The sequence below is a fragment of the Labrus mixtus genome, chromosome 15 (genome assembly GCF_963584025.1).
Source record: "Labrus mixtus chromosome 15, fLabMix1.1, whole genome shotgun sequence".
Taxonomy (NCBI): domain Eukaryota; kingdom Metazoa; phylum Chordata; class Actinopteri; order Labriformes; family Labridae; genus Labrus; species Labrus mixtus.
The window spans coordinates 13,478,949-13,499,938 of record NC_083626.1 but is presented as its reverse complement, the minus strand read 5'-3'; the positions used below and the strand labels follow the sequence as shown (position 1 = coordinate 13,499,938).

The 20,990-nt window shown below is 39.8% G+C and overlaps 4 protein-coding genes and 1 long non-coding RNA gene across 5 annotated transcripts in view; 4 read left to right on the top strand and 1 right to left on the bottom strand.

The window, feature by feature from the left end:
• The first annotated feature begins 613 nt into the window (after positions 1–613).
• Positions 614–2,241, top strand: LOC132990422 (uncharacterized). Its single transcript, XM_061058702.1, has 6 exons — positions 614–671; positions 745–1,056; positions 1,259–1,385; positions 1,467–1,579; positions 1,687–1,733; positions 1,845–2,241. Exons 1-6 carry the CDS (start codon positions 638–640, stop codon positions 2,019–2,021), a joined length of 810 nt encoding a protein of 269 aa, XP_060914685.1. The 5' UTR covers positions 614–637; the 3' UTR covers positions 2,022–2,241.
• A 4,575-nt stretch (positions 2,242–6,816) lies between these two features.
• On the bottom strand, positions 6,817–9,308 carry prok1 (prokineticin 1). The gene is made up of 3 exons (XM_061058382.1): positions 9,095–9,308; positions 7,549–7,674; positions 6,817–7,256 (listed from the first exon to the last, which is right to left on the bottom strand). Exons 1-3 carry the CDS (start codon positions 9,167–9,169, stop codon positions 7,137–7,139), a joined length of 321 nt encoding a protein of 106 aa, XP_060914365.1. The 5' UTR covers positions 9,170–9,308; the 3' UTR covers positions 6,817–7,136.
• A 2,690-nt stretch (positions 9,309–11,998) lies between these two features.
• On the top strand, positions 11,999–15,336 carry lamtor5 (late endosomal/lysosomal adaptor, MAPK and MTOR activator 5). Its single transcript, XM_061057900.1, has 5 exons — positions 11,999–12,139; positions 12,229–12,290; positions 13,871–13,988; positions 14,924–15,090; positions 15,124–15,336. Exons 1-4 carry the CDS (start codon positions 12,105–12,107, stop codon positions 14,982–14,984), a joined length of 276 nt encoding a protein of 91 aa, XP_060913883.1. The 5' UTR covers positions 11,999–12,104; the 3' UTR covers positions 14,985–15,090; positions 15,124–15,336.
• Positions 15,337–15,710: 374 nt separating this feature from the next.
• The window catches only part of slc16a4 (solute carrier family 16 member 4), a 37,131-nt gene continuing 31,851 nt past the window's right edge, over positions 15,711–20,990 (top strand). Inside the window, exon 1 of the mRNA XM_061058636.1 lies at positions 15,711–15,983. The gene's annotated coding sequence lies outside the window, so the exon portion shown is untranslated. The remainder of the gene's footprint in view (positions 15,984–20,990) is intronic.
• LOC132989484 (uncharacterized) lies at positions 17,277–19,337 on the top strand. The gene is made up of 3 exons (XR_009675916.1): positions 17,277–17,346; positions 18,724–18,899; positions 19,093–19,337. It is a non-coding gene; the product is annotated as an uncharacterized LOC132989484 (long non-coding RNA).

The window sequence follows — 20,990 nt, the reverse complement described above, 5'->3', positions numbered from 1 at the left end:
GTGGGCACAATTCAAGCAAAGCCAAAGGTAGCAGAGGAGTACATGCAGCTCTGTACACATTGTGAGGCTGATGTTACATTTTCATTATAATGTGCTATTGGCAGTTCTATCAATCTGTTCACATCTTCTCTGCCCCCTCATTAAGATCTGCTCCTGTGTCTGCCCTCTGAATATCTGCACTATGGAAACATTTAACATGTTCATTAAGAGGTTTAGTATGACATGTATGAATGGGCGGCTGTGGCTCAGTTGGTAGAGTCGTCACCTCTCAACTGGAAGGTCGAGGGCTCGATCCCCAGCTGGGCAACATGTCCGATGTGTCCTTGGGCAAGACCCACATTGTTCCCGCTGCTTCAGTGGCAGTGTATGAATGGATTAGTGTTGTACTTACTCTTGATGTACGACACCTTGGATAAAAGCGTCTGCTAAGTGAATTGTAACATATGAATGTTTGTCACCATTATACACAATATGTTTGCAGCATGAGACAGTGGGCACAGACAGATGAGGGACTCATCTGTCTGTGCCCACTGTCTCATGAAATGACAACTTCCTCTTTCCTTGAAGGAGGGGCCTCGAATTCTCCAAAAAGACTGGAAACCAAAAAAAACAAAAACAAACCTGGTGAGCATTCAAGATGAAGATTGTACTCCTTTTGTTTTTTTCATTAGGTAAGGTCAAATTTGACAATGTTCTGTTCTGTTTCCTGTAATGGGGTTTGAATAAGAAATGCTTGTTTTCCAGAGATCCCTCGTCTGAAAGGGCAGCAGAGGATTGAGGAGTTTGAACACGTTCTGCTCAGCTTCGCCTTCCCTTCACTTTACAACAGTTACAACAAGTCGTGTTGTAAACTGTACCCAGGAGGATGTTACAAGCTGATGGACAGTGCAGGATTTACCTGCGATTTACTGAAAGGAAGAGTGACGAAGACTGAGAAAAACGGCTTGATAGAGTTTAAGATATCCAATGTGCGGATTGTGGATGGAGGATTTTATCGATGTATTGTACTAGGAACTGAAAACCACATCTACACAGATTACTATATCGAGATATCTGGTAAGAAGACATTATGCTAATGCTTATACATTATGTGCTGTGCATATTATGTGCTGTTATTAATGTCTAATGCAATAACCTGTGGTGTTTTGTTTAACTGCAAAATAATATTTAAGTGGAGGTTATTCTTCAGTATAGCAGAGAAAGAATTGAAAAAGTTAAGTTCAGCCATGAGCTTTTTGGGAATTTTTGCATTTTGCAGAGGCTTCAGGACATCACAGCCAGTCTCATCCTTCACTGACAACAACAATCAAAGCACCAAACACCTCCACAACACTTCCAGGATCCACTGAGCCTGCTGTGGCACAGGACCACAGTGACAGTCCCAGGTTTTGACTCTGCACATTCATTCATGGTTGCTCTCTGGCCAAAGTACTCTGTCTGACTGCAGTGTATCTTTTTCATTCCAGAGTCCCCTGGAGTTTTAGCCTGGCCCTGGCTGTCATTGTGTCCATCACAGGAATGATTTTGATCACTTCAGTTATTGCTGTAATTGTCTGCAAGGTGAAGACAAAACAGTCAGGTAAGCAGGTTCCTTAAATGCATAATCACAAAGATCCACATGTCCATCAGTGATTTATGTTGCTTTGTGTACTTTTTTGACCCAAAGATGTATTGCTTTCTTTGTAGACAAATATGGACACAGTCAGTGTGAGTCACTGAAACAAGAGGCCTCAGTAAGTGCCAGACAGGGAACACATGCTCTCTGTGATTCATCGTCATTTGTTTTGAAGTGTTTATTCTTGAAAACTTCCTCTGCAGCACTGTCTCTGGTTTGTCTTTCCAAGGACACGTGTGGCATCGTCTACACAACGGTGGACTTCATAGCTCACAAGAAACCAACAGAGGTGTTCGCTAACCCTAGGACGCATGAAGCACAATCTGGAGCACCTTATTCCATCTGGAGAGCAGAGCATGATGGGATGGTGGAGTACTCCACACTAGCAGTCCAACATTGTAGATAGTGTCTTATTTTGATGGGACTTTCTTCGATGTCTCAAAGAGAACTTTGTGAATTTTAAGCATACATGTGATATATTTAGGGTTGGTACCTATTGGAAATAACACAAGTCATTTCTAATGAATGCTCTTTGTTGCACTATGGGAAGTGTAGGATCCTGCCTTGTTGAAGCTTGAAAAACATGATTTGGTCTCTGTTGCTTCTGTTTTAACAGCTTTTGCCTGTTTTGAAAATAAAAATGAGATAAAATGTAACTAAATAAATAAACACAACCATTATAATTGTGCTTTTGTATTTGTGTTTTATGCTGTTGACTCCTTTTTTTTGGTTCTTTTAACACTTTGGTTGTCAGATCCAGCCATCGGGTTATCTTTTGTTACATCCATGTTGGTCCTTATCAGTTTCTTCTCTATTACAACCTCAGAGGAAACCTGCCTCGCTGCTACTCTGAGCCGCTCGATAATCTATTCTCGGCCTGTTCTTCTTTTGCACACAAAAAGCTGCTTGCAGTTCTTTTTGAAGCGTCTATATAGAAGGTCACGTTTCTTTTAAGAGCAGGTGAATGAACAGATCAGACGGATTCTTATTCCTGTTATTTCAGTACAAACTATAGTCCTGTATGTGTCTTCAGAGTTTCTGCTGCACTGATAGGAAATCTTTGTTGTTGTTACCCACAGTCAGACTGACATAAGGACACAAGGACACAGAATATGTTTAATGCAAATGCATAATGCATGCTTAATATACGACCAATAACCCCTTTTTGGTGTCTTTTGTTTTGGTATTTAGTCAAAGAAGCCTCCATGTGGAAACACCTCTTTATTGATTACCAATCAGGTTTCTTTTTCAGTAACATAGACTTGGACTGACACTTAGACAGACTATTGTGCAGAACTCCCTGATTAAAACGTCTCCCAGGATACAGAGCTAGTCAGAGCCATGGCCAAAGATAGTGCTACAGCCATAGTGTCCCTGCAGAAAGTCAGGAGAAAATACATTCACCTTTCAAATATCGTCATAATGGTGTTGAAAACTTTTCCATTGCAGTTGGAGCAATTGACCAAAGAGATGTCGGCAGATGCAGCTGAAATCATTCCAGCCACAGATCGTGTATTTATTAGTATTTTAGATGTTTCCAGCTAAAGCAAGTGACCATACACTGCTTAGTTATTTTTATTTGAGAGCTTTGACGTCAGGGCATTAAATGTGTGTTTACTCTTACTTCTGAAATGTGGAAAATTAACTTCAGATGGTGTGATGGTATGACTCAGCTCATTGTACTGGTTGGTTAAGGCTCCAACTCAAGCAGTATTTGATGTCATCATCAATGGAAACAAAGTCAAGAGGTACAGCTGAAGGTGGACTATACAGAGCTTTGTGAAATGTGTGTTTGTTTAGTTTCTGTTCTTACCGTTCCAGTTTGATCTGCCCTCGTTTGGAGATAGGGGTGGTTTGTCTGCTGTCATCACCTCTAAAGTCCAACTCTCTACCCTGCTTCTGTTGCTAAGAGAGCAAAACAAAACTTATGTTAAACATACATTTAACGTCACAGGAAATGACTTACAAACTCTCAGCCTACTTATTCCACCGATCCTCGCTTGGTCGTGTTTTCAACAACAGGCTAGATGTTGCCAGAGGTGATGGTTTGGAAGGCCAATCATGCTGCTGCCATGAAGGAGGCCTCTGTCTTTCTCAAAATACCCTGGTTGGTCTCAGAGATGCGCCCCACCTGGACACATAAGACAGTTGACAGTCACAGTTCAACAGAGCACACATACACGCCTGGTTGGAGTGTAAATAGACACTACATTTTGTTTTCTCCTGCGGTTTTGGTTACCTCAACAATGTCCCTGCCCAGATTTTTGGTCATGCTGCAGGTGCCAAACTGGACTGACCAAGGCGAGTCTGCCCATTTTAAAGCAATGGACTGTACTGAGATGTACCAGTGTTTATACTTCAAAAATAAATTATATAAATAAATGATTTGTATAATAAATAAATAATTATATAAAATAATAAATAAGTTATAATGGGGCGGCTGTGACTCAGTGGTAGAGTCGGTCATCTCTCACCAGAAGGTCAGGGTTCGATACCCAGCTCCTGCAGCAACATGTCCGATGTGTCCTTGAGCAAAACATTTAACAAGAAGTTACTCATGTTGCTTCATTGGCAGCTTATAAATGTATGTACATTAAATTAGCTATGGACACTTTACACAGCAACCTCCGCCATCAGTGAGTGAATGGGTGTTATTGGGTCAGTGTGACCTGCAGTGTAAAAGTAGTCAGAAGACTAGAAAGACATTATTTAAGCTCAAGTCTGTTTACCATTTATATTCAACCTGAAAACTGTTCAACCACAAACATAGACTAAATTGCAGGCTGAGCTCGCATTTTAAATCTCAGTGTTACTTATCACAGGCCGGACAGGACCAGCAGACTAAAGAGAACACACAGATTAGAGGAGCTGGTGTGAAAGATGTGAAGGATATATGCATGCTTTTTAAAAAACTATACGTTATTTCTGAGCAATAAGAAAAAACACTACATATCCCAGGAGCAGAGGTGACACAGGACATACATCTGCATTCTTTGTCACTGACTCAGAAATACATTAATGGTGTCTGGACACTGTGGATGCCTCTACGTCCTCTTAAAATCTTTTCTCCTGCAGGGCTTCCCCGCAGTCTTTGCTTGGATCAGGGAGGTCCCTTCACACACAAAAAAGATGCCCAGCGTGTTTTAGCCGGGTGAACTGCCTGTTCTACCTCGAGCTTCATGTGAGATTTAAAGGTGTGACATCTCAAATCAAGTTGACCTTTAACTGAGTCTTGCCGTAAGGAATATTAGATGGAGGGATTGTCTTTCAACAATTCACCCTTTTCAGACTTAAATGTCAAAGACATGAAGAAATGGTAGCTTTTCAACCAGTCAGCTCAGACTTACTGTAATATGGAAACGTTCAGAAAAAAAAAGATAAAGAGCTGCTTCTTGGTGTTGATCACTTCACTGATTTATACTCACACAAGTGAAGGTCCAGTCGTATTAGAGTCTCAGTCCAGCCAACATATAAAAGTAGTTTCCCCAAATGGCCATACAAAATAAAATAGTTTCATGAATCACATCTTGATAACAGACAGTGCAATATGGAGATAAAACGCCTTTTTTCTAATGATCAAATCTTTTTTTCAAAGAACTATTTTATAATATGTTGTTATATTAGACTATTTTGTGTCAATAACTTACAGAAAACCATTCAAAAGTATTATAACATACTAACATGTTGATTTATTAACATACTACTATACAAAAATATAAGGAAGTTTGTTAGAGGATTAACTTTTATTGTCTTCCAGATCACTGAATAATAATTACAAGGAAGTGTTTAATAGATACAGCTCACACTTTTCTTTAACATTGTTTTCATTGATTTTCTTCTGATCCAAGGGCTGAATCAACAACAGTGTACATACACACGACCACATAGATGTCCAATCAGCCCATACGTCATTCTAATCAGTCCATTTCTTATATGTAGGTGGTTCTTCCTCCTTCCAATGCATGGCTATACATTTGTTGGCTGTAATAAGGCCAGTTCTTATATTTTTGAGTTTGTTTTTCTATTGGCATTTATATGCCTCAAAGAGTTACTGTTAGCTCTGTGGGAATCGTTCTACCTGTGATGTTATTAAGCACAGTAAGTAAAAGGCCCAGAACATGTGTGTCAGTGTTCCTATTCCTGTTTTACATCTTGGGCAGAACAGCGAGTATTCAGGCTTGATTCTACTTAACCTTTCAGGAGAACAATATATTCTATGGATGTGTTAAAGAAAAAAAAAAGACTACCAGTACAAAGTGCTTCCCAATTCCTCTTCTTTGAAGTATACATTCCTCCTCCCACTTGCGTTTCACTCCCAGTGCATCCCAGCCACGCTTCATACACTTGGTTTGCACTTAGTTTCACAAGCTATGTTGTTGTGTTATTTTATTGCATGAAATAGGCCATTGATCAAACAATAACAGTAATTCTCTACAGGAAGATTTTGCCATTTCAAATTGCACAAGTACTCTATTACATTTAGAGATGTAGCAGTCACAATGCAGACAGTAGAAATATAATGTAGAAAATCCAACTTCAAAGTACTTCTTTGTTGGAAAATTGCTCCTGTCAGTATTATTTGTGTCACCCGATTATGTCTATTGTTAGTTTTTCATTACCACGTATCTGTCCACTTATATTTGTAATGGTTACTTTGAAACGTTTATCACAGCAGCAAAACATAGTTCGAGTTTGATATCTGCAGACTCTGACCTCATCAAGCCTATAGATTTATTTTACATGCAGAAATGTGAGGAGTGTTGATATCTAATATCTTAAACTCTGAGTTAGAGCCTGCAGGTGGATGCTGGAGTGATGTTAGAAAGTAAGAGCGTAGCACGTGACAGAGGAAGAGACCAGGAATCTTGCAGCTTACCTAGACCGCCAAAACTGTGAAGACTGAGATTGTGTAGATTGACGCATGTCAAGGGTGAAATCAATGCGTCAGTCAATCAATGACTCAGCCACTTGAAATAGAAAAAGATATCTGCAAAAAAGGAAATTGTCTGCAAGAGTAGTAAAAAGATGCCTGAAATGTCTGTAACACATAAATCTAAATATTCTGTTGCCCATTCTTTTCAATCTGCAGTATTCAAATACTTAGCCCACGTCAGATGCCTTCAGAGGCCAATTCAGCATTCAAATACATGAAGTACAAATATCGATTACTTACATAAAAGAGTAAATACAGAAGGACAATATTGTTACTATACTTTTATTGACAAGGATATATATATATACATGTATCTTTATAAATTAACTATTTAGTGCACATGGATAGCTAGAACAGCATTTATATCACAGAGAGCTTCATTGTTTTATTCAGAAAAGTGTCTCGTGGCTCTTTCTTTCTTTTTTTTACAGTGTTGCCATTTTCTTTTTCTGTCCTTGATGTGAAGACAGAATGTAAACTCTTGATTATAGTGCATATAGAGTACACAAATAAACAATACAGTCAACAAGGGTATCATATGTGCTTTTTTTCTGCTGTGCTGCTCTTCATCTGAACGTTTGGCGTCCGTTAAAAGTCCAAGTTTTTGAAGTCGTCAGTACATCTATACCTGCTCTCAGCATACCTGGTACACACCAAGTGGGGTACACAGGGGCAGGTGTGATGTTGCCTCTTTCCTAGGTATGGCACCTGAAAGTGAGGAAAATTGAGGAAGGGGGAGATAATCTGACAGTTTAATTAAATCCCTCGTCAAATGACAAATTAAGTTTTAATAGTCTGAATCTAGATTGCTGTAAGCAGAACTAATTGTTTGCATCTGTAGAAAAGCAAAGTGATATACGGCTTTGATTTGCCGCTTCCCTGTGAAGCAGATCGATAGACTCTGCAGTTATCTGCAGCTTTTCTAAAGCTTCAGCCAAACCTGCCGGTGCTTGACATAATCTGGATGCAGTCAGATTAGTGACATCACATTTCTCCTCACCTTGTGACTAAAAGGGTGGCATTCATCGCCTTCCTCTCCTCTTGGGACGCACATCCTCAGACCCCTGAGCCACAGACTTACAGCACAGCAAAAACCAAAGCCACACTGCAGGTCTTTGTCACAGGCCTGCCGGAGAGAGAGAGAGAGAGAGAGATGATGATGAAATAATGGAGGGAAAGACATAAAAACACAGAGTTCTTTCCATGACAGTTAATTCGTTTTGTTCTTCTGAATGCAAATAGAAATCCCTCATTATGTCAATGCAGTCAAAGCCATTTCATCCATCGCATGTCATCTTCCTAATTCATTTACAAATGAGCATCAATCACTGAGATAATTTCCTCTTGTTTTTCCAGCGGAGGAGGATGTGGTCTCCTGTCAGTCAAGGCTAATCCAATTTGAGAAGATGATCTTGAGAAGTTTATCTGTGCTGTTTGCATGGTGTTAAGGTTTATTTTTTTTACACGGCTAATAACTTGAATAAAAGCTTTTCCCCGGAGCTGTGGACATGCTGCAAACACACACACACACACACACACACACACACACACACACACACACACACACACACACACAACTCACCCTCTGTGCAATAACTGTCGTGCTTTAAACCGCATTGCTCCCTATATTTTCATTTTTATCTTTAGAGTATTTATTACATTCTTTTACAATTTTTGCGGGTATGAATGTGTATGTGGGTATGGGTGAGATGTGCTTGGCTTGTGTTTGTGTGCATGTGCTCGTGTATGCATATTTTATATTTTTTATATAAAGTTTCGCTGTATAAAATGCAATGACACTAAAGATCTATCTATCTAAAAGGCAATGCCGCCAAATATCAGAAGTTAATACTGTGTCAATACAATCAGATTGCATATGTGTGAGTTTTGAGTGTGTAGCACTGGTCCTGATGTACAGACAAAATGAGCGATAAAATACATCTGACAGGGGTAGTCAATGATTGCCAATGGGGTTCAGAGATTGGTACTAAAACAATAAGGGAATAACTTAATCAAAAGAACATGATTGAAAAATTAATCAGTGGATTGTTGAAGTCATTTGCCCCCCAAAAAAGCCAAACATTTGCTAACGTCTTATACTCAGTGGTGAGGTTAAGCTTCTTTTCTATTTTCTTCATGCTTGTAATTGTTGTTGGATGGTTTTGGATTTTGGACTGTTTCTCTCATAAAAACAAGTTATTCTTATAGGTCATCTTCAACCTTACTGACTGAATGATAAATTGATTTGTAAAAAAAAAAAAAAAAACAACCATGATGGATTAAGCTATTTTGACAATAACTGTTAGTTGCAACCTTAATAAGAAAGTCATTAAAAATGTGACTCAATTCACTTTAAATAAGAAAGACACAGAAAGAGAAGAAGAAGAAGATATACTTTATCAATCCTGCGAGGGGGAATTCAATTTGACTGTTTTTGAACATGCTTCAGTAATTAGAATCTTCATTAAAACTTTTTAATCTGAGAAACTGCTTAAAAAACGAACAGGGTAAAGTCAGTGAAACAGAGTGAGAAAGCTCACACTCACCCCTGTGATGACAGCTCCTCTGGAGCAGCTCAGAGACAGCAGGAGGAATGACAGCAGCACCGCCCTGCAGCTCATCACAGCAACAGGACAACTGGACTCTTTCAACAGCTTTTAATGACAATCAACAGCTGTCAACGGTCTGTCCAGCACCACAATCAGCTCTGCAGTCAGTCATGAAGGGATCCTGAACTGCTCAGATTGGGGATTCACACTCTCTCCCTCTCTTTATCCACCTCCAGACCCCCACCCAACACCCCCCTCCTCCCTCCCCATGTCTGAGATCTCCCCACGCCCTCTCTGCCTGTCTCCTCAGGAGCTTCGTCATCTTATTCATCTGGATGACGCTGATGGCTGCTTTACTTGTAGAGCTTTAGGGTTTGACAATGAATCTACTGTAGGAAGAGGCACAACATAATTCAAGTGGTTCAAGTTAACACAAAAGTATATAAGCTGCTCAACGATGGGTGATAAAATTAACACAGCACCTTTACTTTTGAAAAATGTTACAGGTGTCACGAAAGTTAGTTACGAGTTATTTGTTAACCTGAAGCAGACAGATCAAGACAATTCAACATCAAAGCCCGTCAATAAGTTAAATGTAACGAACAGGCTGCTTCATGGGAACTATTATTGGCTACAAAGTGCTATTGCGGGATATTTGAGCAATGTGTGACCAAGTGAAGTCAACTTGAATGTTTATCCACACTAAGAAAAAAGGCAGAAGTTGATTTTGTGTTTTCACATTAATGCTTTGCAGACAGTGTACAATATTTTCAGAGTAGAGTGTGCTCAGAATTTGTCACGTTCGTTATATTTGAGGGAAAATCACAACTTCTAGGTGTGTGCAGTTCTGAAAAATATTTGTCCAAAAATCCCCGATTTTCATTCACTTCATCCAATTACAATTTCATCTTCATCTTTCATCTTCTTCTTTCAGTTCTACAAGTTTCCACAAATTTGGAGTGACTCAAACTTTCCTATTGCACATTAAGCAACAGAGTCACTTTTTGAAAACAGAAGAGAAATAAAGTGATTTAAATGTGCGGAAAAATTACAAAAAAAAGTTCGAAATCTGTGAATGATTTGCCATCAAACACTTTAAAGCAGGATGATGGTAAACTGACTCTCGGTCAGATCTCTATTTTAGGTTTGGCTCATTTAGAAAACAACTGTTTCTAAAGTGACCATGTGTAGCAAATAAAGACATCCTCCTTTCACAAAAGATCAGTATTGCTTGCATGTGTTTTGTGTGTGATGCACAGTAATGCAATTGTGTGTATGTGTGACAGGGGAAAAGATATCAGGTGGATTTATCCTTTGTGTAGATGATTTTGCTTGAATAAATTTGCTTTGGTGCATGTGTTTGCCTACGTGTGTGCTGGGACAGTGATGGGCAGCCAGTTGTCAGCTGAAGCGTTCATGCTCTGATTTAAGTGGTAAGAAGAGATTTATGAGTGAGCAAGAGGAGAGGATAAGATATGAGTATTACAGAAGAACAGAGGGAGAGTACCCCATGGATTAGTCAGCAGGACATTACCACGCTGCCGAGCAGGTGATGGATTCCTCCGTTGCAGCGGCCACATAATTACATCCACCCATTTCTGCCCCATCAGCAGAAGCAGTGAAGCCTCACTGTCCTGGGACAGGCTGCAGTAATCATTCGGGAGGTGAGCCCAGGCGCTGGCCTCCAGCTAACTTTAGAAGATAACATATTGATAAAATCCATCAACAAAAAAACAGAAAGAAACAAGTTTCCTACACAGTGGTGATTCTAGTCTGTTGAGGCCCAGGCAAAACTTCACAGGGTCCCCTCCAACCACTCATCACCATTATGTTATCAGTAATCAAACAATTAGAAAATAAACTTTTTAATATGCAAAGTTCACCAAAATGTCAATTTCAATAGCATTGTCCAACACCAAGTGAACTGGTTATTTATTGTTTATACTGTAACTAGCTTGTTTACTGTCTTTCAGCCTGTTGGCTAAGCTAACAATCCCACTGCTGGTGTTCTGACTCTGACTCAGGGCCACAGCCTGCAGAGCTGGACATACAGCTTTTCTGCTAGTTAACCAATGTTAAAAGACAAAGAACAAACACTGCAACGTAACCCAGAAGTTATGTGATTCAAGTGTCTGTCCCCCTACAGCTTAGACTAGCAGCTTCAGTCTTTTTCTATTTTACTGTTTAATTTTAAATTGTCATTAACTGCTGTCTAGCTTTCTTCCTTTTTTCACTCCCAGCTGCATGATTCCTCTTCATTTTCCTTCAGGGACTTTCACTGACAAACTTTGGTTTTAACAGGAATAATGCATGCCACACTTTGCAGAAGTCAGAGTAAGTACTGTCAATTAGGGAGGTTTCCGACTGTCATTGGAAACTTGGCACATCTTGAACCTCTGCTGGGGTTTATTATTATAAATGATGTCAGCCCCCAACAGTTGCTTGCATTGCCTGTTGACAAGCAGCACCCTTTACATCACTCCAAGGTTTGTTTTTGTCCCCCAAGGTGAGAAATTTGTCTTGATCTCTTCACCCATGCTGCCATAAAAACACAACATTCAACATCAGACACATTAAACATAAAAACATGAAAATTATATAATAATAAATGGTCGTCAATGGGGCTAATTTGCAGTGAAGAATGGCCCTACAGATTGTCAAGGTTTCATTCTAGTCAGCAAGGAGGTCATGCAAAGACGCCAGGCAAAACTATAGGCTGACATATTAAACCATAATTACCTAAAATAGAAAGCCACATTTAGGCACCTATTCAAACATATATAACAATATCCCTCTTTCGATTAGATAATAATTATAAGTCTGATATAGCCTACCACTACTATAAGGTAGCAATTTTCCCGCACTTCGTGTAGTTTGGTCTCCACAGGAACCCATAGTTCACATGACGGGCACGTGACAACACCCGGAAGCCTCGGACAAGCTGACAACAAAACAAAACTTCCTCCAGAAAACTTTCATTTTGTTAGTCATTAATAATTGTTTTATAATGGAGTCGACCCTTGAGCAGCATCTTGATGATACGTAAGTTATTACCGACACGTAGCTGTGTGTTTTACATTTTAGCGCGGTTAAATAAGTCATGGCTTTTTGTTTGTTTCTGTCTTTGGCAGCATGAAAAACCCAGCAGTCGTCGGGGTGCTGTGTACGGATCAACAAGGACACAACCTGGGCTGTAAGAGTATATTAGGCTTCTGAGCATTTGTTCTTTTAAGGAAAGGTTTCTCATAATAAAGACGTAAAATGATCCGTGTGCTGTGGGCAGAGTTAGATTATCCATGAGTTAAATTACTCAAGAGGAACTAAAATGTAAAATACTACAAACCAAAAAAACAGAAGGAGCACAGAGAAATAATACTTTTATACTTTTATACTATGTCAGGTGATGTTGTCTATGTCGTTTCCAAAACACGAACCATCATCAGTCCAAAATGAAATCATTAAGCGCTGTTGATTCTTATAAACTGAATCTCTGATAGAAGACTAAATAACGTTTTAGATGGATTTATTAAGGAAATAATAACCTTGTTGGTACTGTAAGTAGATGTGAATTGAGTGACATAATATACTAAAGTATTGTTATTTGATATATATTTTTCATTGAGACATGCAGTAAACCAATAATAAAGACAAATATATTCTCTACACAAACACACCCAGTTTGTCCTGTATTCACAGTTCTCACAGGCCCCTCCTACACTGAGATGTTATAATAATGAAGTTAATGTAATAACACATCACAGCAAATAAGGACTATTATAAAAAACAAAATGTTAATCACCTCCAACACCTATAAAAACATTCAAAAAGTCCTGTGTACCATAGCTTTCATAAGCCATCTATTTTTGAGTGATTGTTACAGGATTACTGTTTATTCTTTTTAGGATCCTTATTAGGTCTTGGACACATGTCCACAGCGTCTCTTCCTGGGGTCGGCAACAAATATTAAACAGGTTCCATACGAATATTTCATAAACAAAATGAATCTGTCTTTAACATCTGCATTGACTCGTGTAGTGAGCAGGTTTATGAACGTTTGTTACAGTTGTAGATTTGAGTGTGTCATACTTTTCATTTTAAAAATTCTAGTTTTTTTTATTGTGAGAATGTAAGAAACAAAAAGAATCAAAGAAACCTATCATCATTGGCTTCCCTAAAATCACTTCATACCAACAAATGCTTCCAAAATGTTGAAAATGATTTTATAAAGCCCCTTTTTGACCAAAGGTCCCCAGAACCAAAAGGTTCAGGGACAATATTAACTTGAAGAAATTCATTGCAGCCGTAAATATCATTTATCTTTCTTAATGAGTTTGGTGAAATGAGGGGAGTGAGGTATCCAGTGATCATTTTTCACAAACTTCCCGGGACCTTAGGCAGCGGTGGAAACACAGACAACAATGGGCCACAGGAACCTTTTAGTTTCTTGAAGAGAAGTCCCTGAACCTTTTAGTTCTGGGGACCTTTGGTCAAAATGGGGCTATAGTTCTGGGAGATAGTTCCTCCGGTGGAAACGGGGCTTAAGAGGCATTTATGGCACTGAGGAGCTCTGAAAATCAAATCTTATTATTGCCTTAATCTTCAATATATTAAGTAGTTCATTGTGATCAAAAAAACAAAACATGTTGATTTTAGTTAAATGCAGCCCTGTAAGGTGTAAATATGATCTGCTGTACTGATGTATTGTTAGATTAGTCTGCCCCTGATCTCTTTATAAATTCTTCTTAGTGATATTTTCATTTCTTCCATCCCCAGGTCGCGGCTCCCTGTCTGATGAACACGGCGGTGTTGTGTCTGTTTTGGCCAAACAAGCTGCAGCACTCAGCAAAGACCCAACAGACACTCCGACTGTGTGCCTGGAATCTGAGTCAGGGTGAGCTCTCACACAAACATTTTTTTTTCTTTGCTTGACAAACTTTCATAACCCTTTCTCTTCTTCTCAGTAAATGTAAGAGAACTGCCTGTAGTGGTTTTGAGCAACTCTCAGGAGGATCATTAAATCAAAGAAAACAGTTGAAATGGATCCAAAATCAAAGATGGAACATCCTTTTTTCTTTTTTACCTCAGACTTTGCTCAAAGTTATTGCAAAGGTGTGCTTTTCCATTTGTAAGGCTTTGGTGCCACCTTCTGGACAAACATCGTCTACTTCCTCTGTGTCCTGACTTCTACTCCTCTCAGTACTTGTCAGAAGAAGTCGTTTAAAATGTTGGACCTAGTTGTAGTTGTAAACATAATGTAAACGTCCACAGCTTTGCTTTCTAAGGAAGGAAGGAAGGGTTACAGGATTTTGTTTCACACGGTGTAAATCAATTTTCAGATGAGCAAGTCACATATCAAAAAACAGCTGACAGTTGATATATCAACTGTGAGCCCGTCCCGGCACGGACCAAGTCCAGAAATTGGCCTGGTAACAGGAGAGGTGCCAGTCCACTTCCTGAGCACTGCTGAGGTGCCCTTGAGCAAGGCACCTAACCCCCAAAACAGCTCTGGAGGGCTCGCTGTGGGCAGCCCCCTCACTCTGAGACCTCTCCATTAATTCATGTCCATAGGATCCTGTTTGTGCATGTGTGTGTATTTCGGCCCATGTGTGTGTTCATGTTCATTAAACAAAGTGTAAAACCGGATTTCCCCTTGCAGGATTAATAAAGTATAAATTATTATTATTATTAATATGGAAGGTGAATGACAGACAGGTTGAGTTTCATATACGAGAGATGCTGTTGGTGGTTGAATTATTCATCATATTTGTCAGTAAGTTTATCATCTCAGTGTTTTTTTTCTGAGTCTGTTGTTTTGTTTGTTTTTAGAAACATTCTGGTGAGGAGTCATGGGACCATCACAGTCGCCGTTCACAAGATAGCATCCTGAAGACAACGTGATCAAACCGGACAAGTTTTACTGTAAAGAAATGTTAACGCAACCATTAATCATACAATTTGAACATTTGTTGCCTGTCTCTGTGTTCTTCTGTATTTTCATTTACTATACTAAATGTGCTTGTTAAGTGGGATTTCTTTCTTTTGTGTGAAAAAAATAATATATTTAAATCTTTCAGAAATATTGTTCTGCTGTCATGTACACATTAGACTCTGCAGTGACTCTCAGCCATGTTACAGCTTTGTGTGCACACTTTGGTTTTACATTCATTTCTTTCATCTAATGCAGCCATGCGGAGAGTAACACCACTTAATAAACTTTGACTTGACTTTGTGCTGCCCTCTTTTGTGTGAAGTGTCAATTATTTCCTCCTCTGCTCTGTGTTTCCTGGTTAAACATTTCATTTTAGTTGGCAGTAGCGAAAAATTCACCAAATTCGCGCGAGAAAAGTAGTGGATTTTTTATACAAGTAAAGATTTTTACATACAAGTTCACTTTTTTTTCCTTCAAGTTCTCACATCACATTCTACAAGCTCTCCTATTTTGCAACATATCTACCTTCATACTCGGTCTCCAGACCTGACTAAACTCTGCGGTGGCTCTGATGTTTTGACCGCAGAGCGTTTTTTTTTTTTTCTCCCCCTCCTCTCTCCCCCTGAGCCCTCGGATGAGGTTCACTGCTACGCCTCAGTCACGTGGCCCTCCTCAGTGTGGAAGCTTTGCTCTCTGCGGCTCCTCGGCACAAGGCAGCGATGTGGAGGCTGAAATGTGAGACGCAACTCAGAGGGACTCGCTCGTAGAGGCAAAGTTATGGCACGTTCATCTTCGGAGAAAAACGTCCCGCAGCAGTTTCTCTCCTCCAGAAGGTCCCTCGCCGGTGATGCGCACGCCTTCCTGGGACGCACAAACCCAGAGCGAGAAGACCGAAAATTACGCATCAGGTTCAACTAATTGAATCGACGAATATAAAAGGACTGAGGGAGTTTTCAGGTATGGATTTTTGTGTGTGTGCCATTTTTTCCCCTTTAACCCAAGACATCAATAGTTTTTACAAAAAAACAAGACGAACATTTGTTTTAATTTAATACATTATATTAATATTAAATTATGTACACCTGTTTTTCTTTATTGTTGGAATACTTTTGTCAGAACAAACTTCCTCCAAACTGTTTCAAACCCCAAACTTGTTTAGAATTTTCAAACTTTTCTCCTACGTTGCGTCAATGCAGGTGCAGCCTCTTTTACTCAGATCCCTGATAACAGCCCCTTAATATTCATCTTGGATGGATCAGCTTGCAATTTTTTTTTACGCATCCTCTTGAACGACCCTTTTCTTTCCTCCCAGAGTTAAGCTGAGTGAGGGGCACGATGCAAAAGGCCTGTCTGTTGAGTTTTATGTTCTCATTCACATATAAATATACATGATGTGATGTATAGTTTGACTGACAGTGTTCATATGTATATGTTGCACCCATGAAAAGAACAGGACTCTGTCTTCCGTTTGGCAACTTTATTCTTCCCGGTGCTGTATTTTTTTATGATTATCTTTCTTAAGAAGCATCGGGTCCTCAACAAAAACGGCATACATGCGCATTTTTACGTTTACGTTACGCTTTTACGTTACCTCTGCACGCAGGCCGATGATGTCATATATCAAAACCTAAAATTAAAAGAGTTCATTACAACTTTTTAATTTCTGTGTAAACTAACATGAAATTACAGTACCTATATATTTTTTTAATTAACAAATTAAACAAATGTGAAATAATATTATATACAGTACTTTCTAACTTATAGTGTTGTGTGCTTTCTTCTGTCAAATTTAATTGCATACAAATATTTCTAGGTCGCAACATATATGTTTTATACAACGTTTATTTTGTATGCACTTGAAGAATCGTGTACATGTTGAGATCTTATTTTGTTATTCATGACGTGCCTTCCTGTTGTGATGCGTTTTGCGACCTATGTTAAAGGGGTCATATTATGCTTTTTCTGGTTTTATATGCTCTTTAGTGTGTTTTCCATGTGTCCTGTGCATGTTTAGGCACATTTATTTGCAAAAATTCAAAGTCCGCGTAAACGCAGCTTCTCCTACGTCCTCCTGGTAGCTGCAGCATTAGCTGCATGTAACGCTCGGTTCTAGCCCCCCTCGAAAAGAAATTGCCAGTGTGACGTCAGCTCATATGGCACGCCCACCATATGCCGCAGCCTCAGGTAGCACAGTAGTGCTAAGGTGCTAATGCACTTAGCTTGAGCAAAAAACGGACTTGGAAATAAGTTTCAGCTCCTACTCTCTGTGGCAGCTATGGAGATTCTGATGCTTCTGGAAGTTCACAACCACAACATGTAAGTACGCTTCATTTATTGTCTTTTTTATTTGCATTATTGGACTCTGCAAACGCTGACATTGTTGTGGTTAGCCTCTCTCTAGGTTTTGTTACTTTGCATTTGTTTATTGGTGTGAGAAGCTTGAACGGTGCTGAAGTTCGGGTTTATGACCGTTGTTTGAGACGGTCTAATGAATGTAAAATCCACTTTGTTACTGTATCTGAGCTTTATAAGACTCTGCTAACTTCCCGGCTAACACAGCTGTTGTTGTCCTCTTTCTACTCTCTCATCAACCTCTGCATAAAACTGCTTTGTTACGTGGTGATTTTGTATCGATGTAGTAAGCCGGATCATTGCTAAAGTATTGATAATTCATCTAAACAGCTCGGCCAGTGTTCAGGTGGTGTTGTTTAATCATAGCACTGACTGCAAAAGAACGGGTTAACCCATATATTTATATAGGCTATTCAATAACACGAGAAACGTAAAGATGTGTGCAGCAGGCATTTTGTTTTGAAAGATATGTGTGGTCTAAATATTTAGCTATGAACAAGAAGACAGTGCATTTCTGAATTATGTTAGATTACCATGCTAAATTAGCTATTTTTCTGTCTCTTTTTTCAGAGTTCATCACAGCAGATTACACAGAACACAAGCTCCAGTATCCTAACGAGTGTACCAAGGTTCCATGATGATGTTGGGTGGCAGACAGACTCCCCACAAGTCTCAGAGGCCACACAGACATGCCTACCTCCAAAGGGGTCATCAGTCCACACACAGTTGGCCTGGGGTACACTAAGGGCGCGGTCACACTGGCCATCCGTACCGTGCTGTACCCAAGCACGATTGCCCCCCCGCAGCGCCATTCCCCCGCTGGCCGGCGGGGCCCGCGGTCACACTACACAGGACTATCCGTGCCTAAGCACGATTACCTCTTGTACATAACGTCTTAATACAACACATGCACACTTTATGTTATTATGAAGCGTGCTCAGTTTACAAACAGGCGGACGAAAGCGAAAAAGAGACGCGCAGTCGAGTCCGTGTCTGCACATCAGAGAAAAACACAGAGAGCATGACATGACACTGACTTTACAGCTTATTTTAAGCCATTTTAATCAGACACAGCAATAAATAAATAAGAAAATTAAATAAACGCGCGGCCGAGTCCGTGCGCAAGTTCGTGCGGACGCCCACACATCGGAGAACAACACAGAGCATGACAGCTACTTTGTGTCTTATATTGTGTCATTTTAGTCAGAGACAGACTCTGGATTTCTCCATAATGAAGGCTGTCAGCATTGTGTACCTGCGTGCTTGTGCTCGTGCATGAAGTGTACCGTGCCGAAGCACCCCTCTCCGAAGTGTGCCAAAGCCAAGGAAGTGTACCGTGCCTGAGCACGATACGGAGCGGTCACACTGGTCAAACGAACTGGACTTTAGCGTTGAAGCGTGCTTGGGCACGGTACGGATGGCCAGTGTGACCGCGTGAACGTAATAAGCAACAACCTCTACAGGACAGCTGGTCTATAAGGTGGCATTCCTCAAATCCAAAAAAAACAGACACAACATACAGTGAGTTACAAAATTATTTTATATTTTAAACCCAAAAGGACAATCTATTTTTAAACCTTTAAAGTGATAAATACCTATTTAAATATACCTTCAAAGTCTTTGTAAACGTTTCCAAAAAACAGATGAGTATAAAAAATGAGCAATAACCAAACATTATGAAATAGATTTTTGTTCTTGAATTACTTTTTTACAGGATATGTCGGGGACTTGATGGCACTGGTGTTGGAGGAGATGTTTCAGGAACCAGAACCCTTCATGGAGGAGCTGCAGAAAATACCATGCTCTCAAAAAGAAGAAGTGGTGGCTCGACACGTGTCCAGGTGTAGTCAAGGGGCGGGCGGAAGCCAACATACTGTCCAGTCGGGTCAGGAAACTCGGGGCGAATCCTCAGGACGACACATGACAGGATAACCACTGCCAAGTGTCTGCACAGCATGTATGGAGACAATATAGTTGGATGTAAAAATTTTACTTCTCATTGTATAGTTTTACATATTTAAATGTTTTTTTTAACTGAAACTGAGAATAAAGAACTTTCAACAAATGATTTTCTCACTTGTTTACTTTTATTCCTCTGACATAGTGAAACTGTTTGATTAGAATGAATTTGATTGAAGATGTAAGTCATTATTTATAATGAACATACTCTTCTGCAGTTCTCTGTGATGTTCTCCTCTGAAGATGTTGTGGATGTTTTGAATGTATATGGGTTTAAACAGTCCTGGATGTTTTTGGTACAAGGAACAGGCAGCGGAAATATTCTCCTGATGAAAGAAGAAGAAACTGATCAAAATGAAATAATGTTCAATAAGAAGGAAAATAATGACAGAGAAGGAAACATTATTGCATGAGATACTGATCCAACAACCACGTGATTATCACCTGGGCTTTTGTAGTCAAAGTAAGTAAGTCTATGATGTCATTGATACTTACAATTGCTCATTGAATTTTTAATCACATCAAGGAGGTGATTTAAAATGCAGAACAAGGTGAGTCACTGCAATAAACAACGTACAGTACTAATGTAAATACAATAAAAATGTATTGTACAGAACACATTTGTGGCCAATAATCATATTGTAATCAAGCCAAACTTTGTGAAGCCACGAGTAAGATATTGATTTGGTAAATATGCTGGTAGCTCCAGTCAGTGAAATTGGAAGAGGCTAACGTATTTTTCAACACAATAACAGTGAGTATTTTTATGATAAAAATATCATAGGCTACGTTGCTATATACCGGTTATATTATTCTGCAGCACACCTTTTCTGCTTGGGTAGGCAGTTAGCTGCAGTTTCCACACATACACCACAACAATGAAGCTACCCGATGAGCACAAATTACACACATATTACATCTGAAATGTCGTGCTAATGCTCATGATTGTGGTGGTTGTTCCTCCTCTCCTTTGTCAGATACCGCCGTTGCTTGTTTACCTGCTGCTCTCGCTGCATTCCCAATATGGTAAAAGGGGCGTGAACTTTCCGAGAACTGACCAATTGCGACAGAGCGGTTCGGCCGACCAATCAGATCAGACTTGGCCCACATGGGAATTTGCAGTGGGCTTTACAAACAGTGTCAGAGCGGAGAGGGTGCAAGGAGGAGCAGTACATGAACACAGACACATTTTTTTTGATCGTGAACATACTTTAGTAGGCACATTAATTAAATATATGAACCCATAAAAGGCCCCCTTTAAGATGTAAGAGCGGGAGATCGGTTGTTGTATTCCATGGCTGCTGACGAAATGCTATTCCAGTTAGCTGTGAAGAAGGAATGAATAAAAGGTGGCGTGACTGAATTAAAGTGTGATTATTGATAACATGGCTGACGAAGCAGCCGACCCACCAGTTGAAGCAGTCAACCCAACACTGTCATCTGCGGTCAAGCCAGCCGCTCCTCACTTTTACATCGTGAAGTGAGCCGCCCCTAAATTTGAAGTGCCCACGTATTCTGATCTTTATGGTAAATGCTCCGGACTCCAGAGCGAGCAGGAGCAACAGAGAGAGCGAGAGCGATTTTGCCCCGTTATTAATCTCCTTTTTCAAAAAAAGTGCTAAATGCTGAAGTCTTACCATAAAACTGGCTATG

What these genes read in the sequence shown, in the direction of transcription:
- LOC132990422 (XM_061058702.1), top strand. Translation starts at nt 638, where the DNA reads ATGAAGATTGTACTCCTTTTGTTTTTTTCATTAG. An exon ending in GGTGAAGACAAAACAGTCAG is followed by an intron (nt 1,580 to 1,686) that starts GTAAGCAGGTTC and finishes CTTTCTTTGTAG; the next exon opens with ACAAATATGGACACAGTCAG. An exon ending in CACTGAAACAAGAGGCCTCA is followed by an intron (nt 1,734 to 1,844) that starts GTAAGTGCCAGA and finishes TGTCTTTCCAAG; the next exon opens with GACACGTGTGGCATCGTCTA.
- prok1 (XM_061058382.1), bottom strand. Translation starts at nt 9,169, where the DNA reads ATGAGCTGCAGGGCGGTGCTGCTGTCATTCCTCCTGCTGTCTCTGAGC. An exon ending in GAGGAGCTGTCATCACAGGG is followed by an intron (nt 7,675 to 9,094) that starts GTGAGTGTGAGC and finishes TCTCTCCGGCAG; the next exon opens with GCCTGTGACAAAGACCTGCA. An exon ending in GCCACCCTTTTAGTCACAAG is followed by an intron (nt 7,257 to 7,548) that starts GTGAGGAGAAAT and finishes CCTCACTTTCAG; the next exon opens with GTGCCATACCTAGGAAAGAG.
- lamtor5 (XM_061057900.1), top strand. Translation starts at nt 12,105, where the DNA reads ATGGAGTCGACCCTTGAGCAGCATCTTGATGATAC. An exon ending in GAGCAGCATCTTGATGATAC is followed by an intron (nt 12,140 to 12,228) that starts GTAAGTTATTAC and finishes TGTCTTTGGCAG; the next exon opens with CATGAAAAACCCAGCAGTCG. An exon ending in TGCCTGGAATCTGAGTCAGG is followed by an intron (nt 13,989 to 14,923) that starts GTGAGCTCTCAC and finishes GTTTGTTTTTAG; the next exon opens with AAACATTCTGGTGAGGAGTC.